Below are 12,995 nucleotides of genomic sequence, written 5' to 3' on the forward strand. Positions count from 1 at the left end.
ACTATAGCTACTGAAAAAACATGGGTTGAAATACTGCAAACCATAGTTCTGCAGTAAGACAGTGCAGTGTCTCAGTGGTTTTGGGGCAGTAACTGTAGAGAACTACACCTTCAGTGCTGTCAGAAACAGGAAAACTGTAAGCCACAGTTGACCTTTTACTGCTATCACAGTTAGAATCTTGATATGCAAAACATTGTGTGATCCTAACATTTCCTCTCCTACACACCTTGTTATAATTAAAAAAGCATCAGTTTTTTCTTCTTCTGCATATTTATTGGCCTTTTTTGTGGGTAAAGGATATGAGTGTCATGGCCTCTGTTATAATCTAATAAAGTATTGGAGGGCATTGATGTGTCTTTGCCTCCAGACCACTTTAACCATTCAGATGTATGGTGTTTGCACGTGTGGAAATGTATTTGCATCTGTGTGGGTCACACTTTAAGGGTGTCTTTGTCTGAGACTCCAGACTAGCAAACTAACTGTTCATAACTGTGTTGAGTGTACATGCAAGGAATCTACAGAGATAGTAATTACGAAGAGTTTAATGAAAAAATACTTATTTAACATGGTCAAATCTAGTAAAAATAAATGTTAATATAGTAATAATTTTTTTTCTTTGTATGTCTCATTGTAACTTATACTGATACTTTCAGTGTCTTAAACTCATTTAGCATGGAGTAAAAGAGGAAATCTCAGACGAAACCTGACTAGAACTGAGATCACTGATGAAGAGCCTTTGTCAGGACCTGTCTTTTTTTTATTCTTCGTGTTCTTTCTTTGTTTCTTTTAATGGATTCTCTCTTTTTTCTTGGCTGCCACAGGTTCTGTACCAATCACTTTATCTAAGACTCAGTCAGTAGCCCCAGCCAGCATCTTTTATTGATGCCACGTCTGACTTTGAATAATTTACCTCAGTGCATCTGTAGATGTGTGCTAAAACTTTCATAGACCCCTGTGCAATTCTACAACTTTGGAGAATACCGCACACTCACCGTAAATGTATTCTGTCCACGTTTGTTTTCAGACACTGCTCAAAACACACACAAACACACTTCTCACATCAAATCAGCGTGTATCATTTTATTCTGAATTTCAGCTCTAATGACTTGAACCTTCTCCTTCTACAGAATCTTCCAGAAGGAACATCCTATGTTGGCTCCCTCAAACTAATATATATTTCCAAGGTTTGTAATTACTAGTTATTACCTGCTTTATATTCCCAGACTTGAATGATACATTTTATATTGTGTGGTTTGTTTTAAAGTGTGGCATGACTTTTCTTTGCATTCAGATTCACCATTCTCTTGTAACAGCTGGCCATGTGATCCAAACTCTTATGTATAATATTTGAAAACAGTATATATATATATATATATATATATATATATATATATATATATATATATATATATATATATTATGGGTGTAATGGTACACATATTTGTACAGAAATTTTTCGGTATGGGTTTTTCGGTTGGTGGAAGTTAGTAGTACCATGTGTATTTATTTATTCATTTTTTTCAGAAAATTCGGACAATAAAGTCAAGTGTGCTTGCTAGTTTCAGCCCAACGCAGTTCTCATTTTCCCGTTCTTTGCCACGTTGTTTAAATAGCAAATGCATTTTATGGGTTGCTATTTTGTGAAACTGAAAACAATCCTGGTCTAAAGTCTGGCGCAATATTTTTCTTTGTTATTTGAAGATCGTGTTAGTAATACCCGCATAATAGGTGTGTGCACAATGCGCATATATGCATCAGCACAAACACATTTAAAAAAAAAACATTTTATGAGGGCAACTGGCTTTTAAAAGGGATGGGAGATGAGACTGATTGGTTTATTGTACATTACGCGCAAAATTAACACCTCAGTTCTAACAGCGCTGCGGAGCACGAGTGAGCGTGATCATACCTTCCTCTTCATTACTAGTTTTAAGGCAAAAAATACATGAATGAACAACATTTCACGTAGTCGCTCAAATAATGTTTCAAAACAGCTTGTAAACCAAACGTCATGTAGCATTTCATTTACCTAGTCAAGTCAACAGTGTCTACAGCTCAATATTTGCTAGCGAAAGGAAATCTTGAGAAGTGCTTTTTTTATATATTAGACTATGCCTCATACTGCAGTGCAAAGACAAAAGACCGTAACTTCGATTTTGGTAGATAAAATTAGTTATTCAGATTTTTGGGACATTTGAGGCATCCTTTATCATGTGGATAAAGTATTGTTGTTTTTCCAAGAAAATAATGGGTTGTCTTAACTTTAATAATTAATTATACTTACTTTACCTGTTAATAAGTTCTTAATTATTTAATGTATATTTTTAAATAAATATTGTATGAAACAGTCTATGACTCTGTAAATTATAATATTTCAAGAAATAAATAGAGATAATGTAATTTAGAGGTTAATTAAAAAATGTACATGTTTGCATACAATTTATTTATTTATTTTTTAATTTGAGTGTTGATTAGTTTAAAAAAAGAGTAACTGAATTTAAGTTTGGGCTCTGTTGCTAATTGTTACTAATTGTACTGAACCGTCATGTTTGTGTACCATTACACCCCCTAATATATATAGTGGAAAATGTTTTAGTGCACCTTTAAATATGCATATGTGTGCAATATTATTGATCTGGTCATATTTTGTCATTAAAGGTTAGCGATGCCACCAAATTGCGGCCAAAGGCAGAGTTCTGCTTTGGTAAGCAATTGATTTACTTTCTACGTGTCACTCAGAGGTCGCAGTACACAGAAGGTAGGGCATGTTAGACCATGACCCCTGACCTTGGCTATTGTTTCTGAGATCAGAGACAATCACACACTGGGGGTTCTGGGACTTTAACCCGGTGAAGTTAAACAAGAGGCCACTGTCAGAAGTGTATGTGAGCAACATACATTGAGTCTGCTACTTGAAAGTGTTTAATAAAGTAGTGATCTGACCCTCCAGGAGTGATTCAGTCCCAGTGAACACTGTTCGCTATTTGATTCTTTAATGTTAGCTGTTCACTAAATGGATGTTCTTTAACTCACGATGGAAAGTTAATTGAATCTTGATATCAAGGCTGATTTGATCAGTTTTGTTGGAAACAGACAGTAAGTTACATGTGTGTTGAGTTGACCACATGAAAACAGTAACCATAGTAGCTGCTTCTATATCCAGCCGCACAAAAGGGACGTGAGAGTTTCCACTTTTACACTTGCACAGGAAAAGATTTCAGTGGAGTTTAGATAATGTTTTTGTGATGTGTGAAGATAACATTTCATGTTTAGCTTCAGTTAATTCACAGTGACATGTTTAGAAAGGAGAACTATAATCTTTCTGTGTATGTTAGTCGCTCTTGTCAGGAAACTGTGCACACACATGCATTTACACACATTTGACTGAATCACACCTCTTTAATAGCGGTTCACTTGCACATTTGCATTTATCAGTAACTAACCATATCAGAGTTCACATGACCACCTTTTCAAGTAGACTCTGGTATGGTTTGCTGGTATGTGTTATTTTAGCTAAACAGATACTTATTATAGATTTTACTTTTTTATATAGATTTAGTGTTAATAATTTTGTGTTTTTATTTGTTTTTTTCTTTTGTTTTTTATTGCCCATGTAATTTTTATTTAAATGTATTATTTATTTATTATTTTAGTTCATCAAGTTGAAAATGAGAAATGTAGTCTTGGCAAATAGCTTAAATAAAATGTTTTATTTTTTTATTTTTTTTTTCAGTTAAAGAGGTCATATGTTGCAATTTCAAATTGTTCTTTCTCTTTGGAGTGTTACAAGCTCATGGTGAGTAAAGGAGATCTGTGAAGCTGCAAAGACTAAAGTCTCAAATCAAAAAGAGATATTCTTTATAAAAGTTAACACTCGTCCACGCCCCCCTGAAACGGTCCGTTCTAACACACCCCCACATATCTACGTCACGATTTGCATAACACCGCATGGATGTTCATGCAAAGAAAGAAGGCGTACCTTTTATTTTCGTTGTAGTATTGTTGATGCCGCTGCCGCCATGTCGTATAGACGCTGTGTGTTTCACTGTGAAAGCGCAACTACTTTTTTGGCCTTCTTAAAGAAAACAATATGCGCTTCGTCATGCCTGGAGCTGAACTGTGCTGGTCGCTGAAGAAATACATCAACTTTGCACTGTGGATCGCCGAATCGGCTTTCACCATGGACGAAGCAGCGTCCAGGCCGGGGTCGTCACATGTGGTTGCTGCAAGACCAAGGTACGCTCCTTCGTAGAATCCGCCTGCCGCAACATTCTCAAGCCGCCCGCCTCTGCTCATTCAAGTCGACCGTGGCTCACTCAAGGTGGCAGTATGTGACACTGTTCCGTTGAGAAAGCGAAACTACTTTGTTTTTGCCTTCCAAAATAAAACACGACTAGAAATCATGTTAATATCATGTTTATAATGGGTTTTATGTTTTTGTCTCGTCGCTCCGGATGGACAAGGCTTCGCAATATGTTAAGAGGTGTAACATTTCGGTCTCAGGCTTGAGGCATTCGGTCAATCACAACGCACTGGATAGCTGGCCAATCACAGCACACCTCACTTTTCAGAGAGATACGCACAACCGACGCCGCGTCATAGAATGTCTATGAACAGATTCACGCCCATTTTTAGGGGAAAACAAACCGCCATACAGTAATGGATCGAGTAAGTGGACTAACCTTACAACATGCCAGAGAGTTGTTGTGTGGTTGGGTGCACCATTAATGTTTGTAAAACCCCAAATTTGAAATTCATGGCTACCTGCCATCATAATCAATATCTTGCTGTTATGGAAATATCATGAATTATGTATGATGCTAATCGAAAGATAAGCCAGGCTAGTTGTATGGCTGGACAGAAAGGTGCACTCAGTACTCTAAATGTATAGACTTTCACGCTCTGTGGCAGGCAGGGTGGACATATAATTACTTGATATGTTTTGTCTTTAGTATTTCTTTAGTTTTCACGCCTGTGGGTTGTGTACGGACGTTGCTTTTGCCCCTATTTTGTATGGAAGTCTATGGGAAATCTAGTTTATTTTGCCCTAAAAAGGGGCGGTGACGAAATTGACAGTTACGTTACCGGATGTTCCGGTTGTGTGTATGAGCGTTGACGCGTTTCAGAAGGCGGGGCATAGAGGAGAAACAATAATGTACAGTTTTTTTGAAAAATGTGTTTTTGTTTTTTTTTTGCCTTAAGCCGCATAAACACATTTCATTACACCAAATACACAAAAATAATGTTCTTTTTAGCAGCATCATATGACCCCTTTAAAGGATTAGTTCACTTTCAAATTAAAATTTCCTGATAATTTACTCACCCCCATGTCATCCAAGATGTTTACGTCTTACTTCAGTTGACAAGAAATTAAGATTTTTGATGAAAACATTCCAGGAATATTCTTCTTATAGAGGACTTCAATGGCTATCAAATGGTTGAAGTTCAAAATTACAGATTCACAATTGGTAATTTGCTAAAAAATAAAAATAGTACTTCCGCCTATGACTTTTTCAACATGATTATGTATTATGTGAAGTCATGGACATGCATTGCAAAGCAGAGTAAGGCAAGCATATCCGTGTTTTTTTTATTATTATTTTTTTCTTTTTTTAAAGATAATTACCAATCGTTTCACTAAATAAGACCATTATTCCTCGTCTGGTATCGTGTAGAGCCCTTTGAAGCTGCACTGACACTGTAATTTTGACCTTCAACCTTTTAGTAGCCATTGAAGTCCACTATAAAGAGAATAATCCTTGAATTTTTTCATCAAAAAACTTTTTTTTTTTTTTTTTTTTTTACTGAAGAAAGAAATATTTAAACATCTTGGATCACATGGTGGTGAGTAAATTATCAGGAAATTTTAATTTGAAAGTGAATGTTTATTTTAAGTAATTAATTTTTTTTTTCATGGTTTTAGTTTTACTTTTATTTTACTATAATAACGCTATTGGGAGAGTTTGTAAAACCTTGTTCATATCATCCAACCAAACTTTCACATCAAAGAAAACTGGATGTGCACCAGTTACAAGTGGTAATGTGAAAGCACCCTTCTTCAGGCCTAGAAGCAAACACTTAGATTACATGTAGGTCAGACAGTCTCTTCCTGTCTATGTTGACCAAGTTATAAATAATGCCTCAAAAATGTGATTTATATCATCATCTCCAAATTGTTTAAATATAAGTCTTTGTGTCTTCCCACAGTCATCAACGCTGGAATGAGGAAGTTTTACTTGCAGGCGAATGATAAGCAGGATTTAGTGGAGTGGGTCAGTGCACTCAACAATGCCACCAAAATCACAGTAAGTCCCTGACCCTGGATTGGAGTCTTCTTACCAACCGCAGAACAGTTCAGATGGTTCTCCAAATAGCAAAATTGAAAGAAAAGTCCCAAAGATTGCCAAAGGTTGCCAACTTGAGCAAGGCACCGAACCCCAACTGCTCCCAGCAAAAAATGGCTGCCCACAATTCAGAGTGTGTGTTCACGGTGTGTGTGTATTCACTGCTGTATGTGTGCACTTTGGATGGAATAAAGGCTGTGCACTATTTCAGAGTACGGGTCACCATACTTATCCACGTCACGACACTTTCACTTGAAAAGCAAGCAATTTGGATGCTAAAAGAAAAGAGGAAGTCATTTGGAGCTATAGCAACAAAAAAAGGGCTTAGAGAAATCAAGAGTTTGGAAACCACCTGCGACATCAGCAACCAACAATGACCTGATCAGCTGAGAGAAACAACAGTAGACCATGACCAATCATAAAATCTGTAAAAATAAACCCAAAATATGTGTCTGTTATGATAATAAATAAATAATTACTGCTTTGATTGGCTAAATGGTTCGTTTGACATCATACACGCCACATATATGGAGGCTGTGGGGCATAAAATACCTCAATAGATATCAATTGATCTGTAAGAAGCGACAAAGCAATAGTGACTATACGTAATGAAAACAGTTGGAAGACAACGGAAACAGCATTTTTCCACAACTTGGAACTGCACAAGATCTTGTCTTCAGAGCCATCTTTATCGCTTGGTTTCTGTACAGACCTGCGCGTTTGCCTCTCTCATAAACACTACATGTGCAAATTGGGGGGCGGGGCTTAACAGGCAGTGATGTAGAAACAGGCATTTTTAATACAAGCTGTTTTTTAGACTAACGACAAAGTTTTGAGTTCTGAAACCTACAGGATGATTTAATAGTACAGTGAGCTCTTATTCTTAGTTAACCTCATTTTCTTATTTTCTTACTAATTTTATCCCTTTCATTTAGGCACATTAGGTGAAGTATTAAAGAATCTTATGCATGCTGACATGCATGCTAAAAACACTGAAACAAATTATTCATGGATTTGGTTGGTCTATCAAATCAAATTAAATTGTTCTCAGTTTGAAAAAAAAAAGTGCTTACATCACAACCTCTATTGCCAAAAAAGCGATACACAGCAAATGTTCTTGCCTTTTTTTGCTGAAAATTTCAATTCATTTTGGTATATGCCAGCTATCTATCTAAAAGGTTGATATTGGCTTAATCATCTTCAATCAGCTTAAACACGTTAGGTCATCTATAATGCATACATAATCAGAATATTCAATATGGACAGTGACAAATCTTAATGTAGATGCTGCTAAAAACATAGTTTGAATAGTAATGGCAGAATTATCATGCATTGCAGGATTTGTTTGCCATTGGATGCTAGCATGATTAGAACTGGCAGCTTGTTTTGGGTCAGAGACAGCATGTGTAGTGATGGTGTATTGATGAGGGAAGTGTTTTTGGCCTGAAGGCACTCAACGATGAACTGCCAACCCCACAGCTGTAGTGTCAGTCAGTCAATACTAGCAAGCGGTTGATCACTGCATTGGCTGAACCAGAAGGACAAATTATTCATTTATACTGAGGGGAAAAGAAAATGTCTAGTTTTGTCTAGTCTAAATTTCATTTTTTTTTTTTTTTTTTTTTTCAAAAACATGAAAAGCATTAAAAACTCTGCTACATACTATTATTCCTCAACATTAAAATAATAATAATTGGCATCTGTAAGATTTTTAAGAAGCTGCATTTATTTGATCAAAAGTACAGTAATATTGTGAAATATAATTGAAATTTAAGTAACTTTTTAAAAATATTTAGATATAATATTTCAATGTATTGAATATATTGATTATCCTTGTCAGGCCTCTTTTTTGCATTAAACAACTTGTAAATATATAAAGAAAGCAGCTGTCGCATACACATTTGTTATGCTTGTTTGTCTTTTCTCACGTCTTCTCCAGGTGCCAAAGTCAGGTGAGCAGGTGGCCCATAATACAGCAGAAGCATGTGTGGACACATCGGGTGCCACGAAACAAGTGTCCTACAAGACCGAAATCATTGCAGGAGTGCCCATCATCACCACCACACAGGTCATTTAACCTCATGACACATTAACATATATTAAAGATACAAAAACAAAATCCTGTAAGTACTGAGCAGTTCCATGATAATACGATGGTTTATACTTTGATAAATATCATGGTACTGAATGATACCACTTTTATTAGCCATGTGTTTGTGCAGTATCATTACTGATGTAGCTAATGCAATGCATTTGAATAAATAAAAAAAAAGATGTAATCAACATTGTTGTCTATATCACTGGCTCTTAGGAAAAGGGGGAAGGTCAGAATGGTGCCGATAAGAGTGGGATGAGGAAACCTCCTGGTCAGCTGCCGTTTTACCTGAGCCGGAGCAACCAAGACCAGTCGGTTATTAAAGCTGGATATTGTGTCAAACAGGGAGCTGTGGTGAGTAAAATGAGTATCAGACTTTTAGGGCTCATATAATATGATATAGAATATGGAGCTCATACTCGAGGAGGGGGGGAAGACACCTCACATTTGTTCAGAGGTCTGAACTGAGCAAAAATATGCTGTTTGATATAGTTGCTGATATTTATATGACAAAAAAGTAAGATGAAATAATTCTGATAGCTTGTAATGTAAGTCTGATAGACAACAGTATTGCAGTCTTCTTGCATAAAATGCAAATAAATCAAATAAAATTGTCACTCCATATCTCACAACAATGTATCTTAGTGAGATGATCTGTAAATACCTAGTTTTCAAACTTTTATATTTTTTTATTGCTTGGAATAAAATGTAATGCATTGCAATAAAGTGATGATTGAGATTCTATGAAAGCTTGATGTATCATATTTGATGCATTTTAACATGATGTGTGGATAATCACATAAACCAAAGTTTCTTCAGTCAAGTAAATACTCATCCTGAAAGATAACTTGCAGTATACTAAGGTTATTCGTGTGTTTACTTTATAATAATCTGTATTAATACCACAGAAAAAAAAGTGTACCACAACCTAAAGAGTATTTAAAATTGTAAAAAGAAAAAAAAAAGAGTTTTACTTTACAGAATGATCATGTTGATATTTTAGAAGTCTTACAAATGTGCTTACAAAAAATATAATACAGTATGCTTCATAGTGTGTTCACATTAGCGATTAGACACGTTTTTTTGCTTTGTTTTTTTCTAGATGAAAAACTGGAAAAGGAGATACTTCTTGCTGGATGACAATGCACTAAGCTACTTCAAATCAGACATGGTTAGTCTCTCCTTCTCTTGCTTCCTCCTGCATCTCTTTAGAGTCCTGCATACTGCTGTTGATCTTGAATCCTTCTCAAACCCATTGACCTGTCCAACTCTTTGTTTTCATTGTGTTTTGCACCTGTGTGTCTATGAGCCGTCTATAAGTTCCCATCTGATAAGTGAAAGTCCGGCCTGTGTATTGTTCATGCCACCTGATCCTGTGTCCAATCACATTTCACCAGTGAAGTATATTTACATATGTGCACCCAGAATTAGACCAGTGACTCATGTGGGAGGAAAAGCTTGTGTTCAGTGGAGGCTGTAAGATGGTTTGTGTGTGTGTGTGTGTGTGTGTGTGCATACCCTGGTGGTTGTTTAAACTTGTTCACGGTGATTTGAATTCCTCGTTCTGTGTGTCAACAGGCTGACTGTGTCTGAACATGTCTGCACCAGTGGTGATTGCTTTAGGACTACAATGGAAGCACATCTTCCTCTTAAATTTCATAAGAATTTTGGGGAATTCATAATTACGTTTTAGAAACAAATACAATTCTATTATATAAAAAATATCTGCAGGGCTTGATGTATACTTTTAACCAAGGAGTTGAAAAATTCCTTGGAGCGCATTAAAGGTGCCATAGAATGCAAAAATCACTTTTATAGGGTGTTTGAACACAGTTGTGTGGCCGCAGTGTGTGAAAACAACCAGCCTATATTGGCAAAATTCTACTCCCTCATTGTTTTATAAATCAAAAAAAAAAAAAATCATAAACTGTCTCTCTACACGTGCAGTTTCAGAATATGAAGACATAGTCGGGGGAAAGTCCCGCCCATTTGTGACGTTCTCTGCCCTATAAGCATATTCACAGCCCGGAGTGAGAAGCTGTAGTCCACCATTACTGTTTTCTTGCTGTAGCTGCTGCAGATACAATGTCAGAGCTAAAGAGCCATTAAAAGTGATGTGTGTTGGGATCACTGATCTATATATATAACTGGATCACTCTTCGCGTTTTAAACTGCCAACAGGCAGTGAAGCCACCGGAAGTGTTCGATCCGCCATTTTACTAATCCCTACCAGCAGAGAGCACCATTGAGTTACATTCAAACCGCTGTCCTAAAATAACTCGATTTGAAGCTGATCAGTCAAAAGGAACTAGTTTTTATGTTATGTGTAATAAGTAATGTTTACTTCAGATGTTATCTGCAGTGTTTACGGTCTTTTGGGACAGGATAAGCGATATATTTAAATCGTGTAGGTGGGTGTGTCTGCTGCGCACTGACGACACGGGTAACTGATCAAACACAAAAATGGCTTATTTCTTTATGACCAAAATTATTCAGGAATGATTAAACATGAACGTATTAGTATCAGAAATGGATTTTAATATATTATAATGAATAATACAATTACGTTGTTAATATTGCTCTATAATGAAATTAAAAACTTAATTTACTATCTTGGAAATGAACCTTTATTTCTTTAAATCCGAACTGTATATAGTCAGTTATTTCTCTAAATAAATTCAGATTTCAGAACGAACACTTTGTCGTTTGTTATATGTGTTGAGTGTCCGTCTGAAGTTTATCATGTTCATGCTGCTCACTACTGTATTGAACAAGTAGGGGAAATTCCCGACATTTACATGCCTAGGGTGTTCGCATTGTAATAATGTACAAAGATACTTCATATTTATAAACGCTGACTTGTAAATTAAAATCATACAAATTCCTATCAATTCAATGGAACCTTTTCGCACAACTAGGGATTACCAATATGGCGGCGCGGCGGCTTCACTTTAAAGACGTCATGAGCAATCCAGTTCTATATTATAGATCAGTGGTTGGGATGCACCAACCACTGAGGAGATGGTGGTTAAATATAATTTTCGAAGGAAATGTCCCAGACAACAACTACAAAACCCTCCCACAGTGTTAAAGTAGCCCAATTCCGTGGGAAAGGGAGGCAGGAGCAGCAGCATATTTTCATTTAAAGGGTACATACACATAAACAGAGCATTTTGGCTCATACCATGAAAGTGGCAATTTCAAGAAGCTATAAAAAATGATGTGTGGGGTATTTTGAGATAAAACTTTGCATACACACTCTGGGGACATCAGAGAACAATTTTGAAAGCATCACAAATGTTATTCCATCCTGAAATTAAAAGACCCCCTTTTTATTATTAATTAGGATGTTTGTTATGCAATGTTATACCAAGATATATTTAATACTTTTCATGACCTTACATTTTATAAAATGTACTTATTTATTTATTTCACCTTTTAAAGATCCCTGGGGAATTTTTTATTTGCACATGTCCTACACATACTTTACAGTTTGCATGTATTTATTTAAATCACAAATGTGAGTTGTGATTCAGAATACATTTATATTAAGTATCTTTAACTGAGGTGTTAACATTTAAATGAATATTTTGATACAATGCACTTATGTACACACTTGTTTTTACGCAGTACTTCGAATTAAAAATAACAATTTTAATTCAGTAACTCTTTCTGTAATCTATAATTACACTGCTTGGACCTACATTAAACCTAACCATAATATCCTAAACCTTAACCATCTCCCACTTAAATAGCAGTAACAATGTTTTGCAATACAACATGATCATAATAAGGAAACTTTACCAAGCTATTTTATTTAATGTAAATACAGACTATAAAGTTGAACCAAATATTCAATTTTATTTCCTTTGTTGTAATTTCTGTCTTTAATAATTGGGAAAGCTTGGAAAGCTTGCAAGAGCTTTTTATGCTATGATTAAATTGCCTAACCCCAGGTCAAAGCCACTTGTAATTTTTGAAAATGTTAACACCAAATCAACCCCTGCTCCAAATCACAGTATGAGAGCTAAACAGTGTGAATCACTTATCCTACAGGTACAGGTTTGGTAAAGTAACAGTTTATAATCCAGGGTTGAATGTGCCACTGGGTTAACCGTTTCAAATGTGAGAAGCATATAACATTCAACTCATTGGAGTATCGATGGAAGGACAATTGGCTAACATACTGTATGACATCTTTCCACTAAAATAACTTTTTGGCTATAGTGGATTAAAACCATAGTAAACGGTTATAAATTGTTTTGACTGAGGTGCAAGAACAATGGAAAGTTGTTTCATTGTACAAACACACAAATTCCTGTTGAAAGTTTTTTTGAGAAGCATTATAGTAGCCTAATTATTTTTATTCCCATGAAGTTAAGAATAACAGAGACTATTAAACTGATCTTTTTCCTCTTACAATTCAATGCAGTTATTGCTAGGAATTAGTCATATAAACAAAATCTTACAAAGTCTTACAAAACTTACTGTGAATGTTTTATTTCATATACAGAATACAATTATTGACCTATGTTCAATTGTGAAACTGCCACAAA

The 12,995-nt window shown here is 35.6% G+C and overlaps 2 protein-coding genes across 6 annotated transcripts in view; both read left to right on the top strand.

Moving 5' to 3' along the window:
- The window catches only part of LOC127968890 (serine protease HTRA1B), a 433,724-nt gene that overhangs the window by 359,898 nt on the left and 60,831 nt on the right, over positions 1 to 12,995 (top strand). The gene's annotated exons all lie outside the window — the stretch shown is intronic.
- LOC127968891 (pleckstrin homology domain-containing family A member 1-like) overlaps positions 1 to 12,995 on the top strand; it is a 42,968-nt gene that overhangs the window by 17,948 nt on the left and 12,025 nt on the right. For all 5 annotated transcript variants that reach the window (XM_052570290.1, XM_052570291.1, XM_052570289.1 and 2 more), the window contains exons 3-8: positions 1,128 to 1,184; positions 2,659 to 2,704; positions 6,208 to 6,305; positions 8,284 to 8,412; positions 8,656 to 8,793; positions 9,542 to 9,610. In XM_052570290.1, coding sequence (XP_052426250.1) covers positions 1,128 to 1,184; positions 2,659 to 2,704; positions 6,208 to 6,305; positions 8,284 to 8,412; positions 8,656 to 8,793; positions 9,542 to 9,610 — 537 coding nt within the window. The remainder of the gene's footprint in view (positions 1 to 1,127; positions 1,185 to 2,658; positions 2,705 to 6,207; positions 6,306 to 8,283; positions 8,413 to 8,655; positions 8,794 to 9,541; positions 9,611 to 12,995) is intronic.

This window comes from Carassius gibelio, chromosome B12 (genome assembly GCF_023724105.1).
Source record: "Carassius gibelio isolate Cgi1373 ecotype wild population from Czech Republic chromosome B12, carGib1.2-hapl.c, whole genome shotgun sequence".
Lineage (NCBI taxonomy): Eukaryota > Metazoa > Chordata > Actinopteri > Cypriniformes > Cyprinidae > Carassius > Carassius gibelio.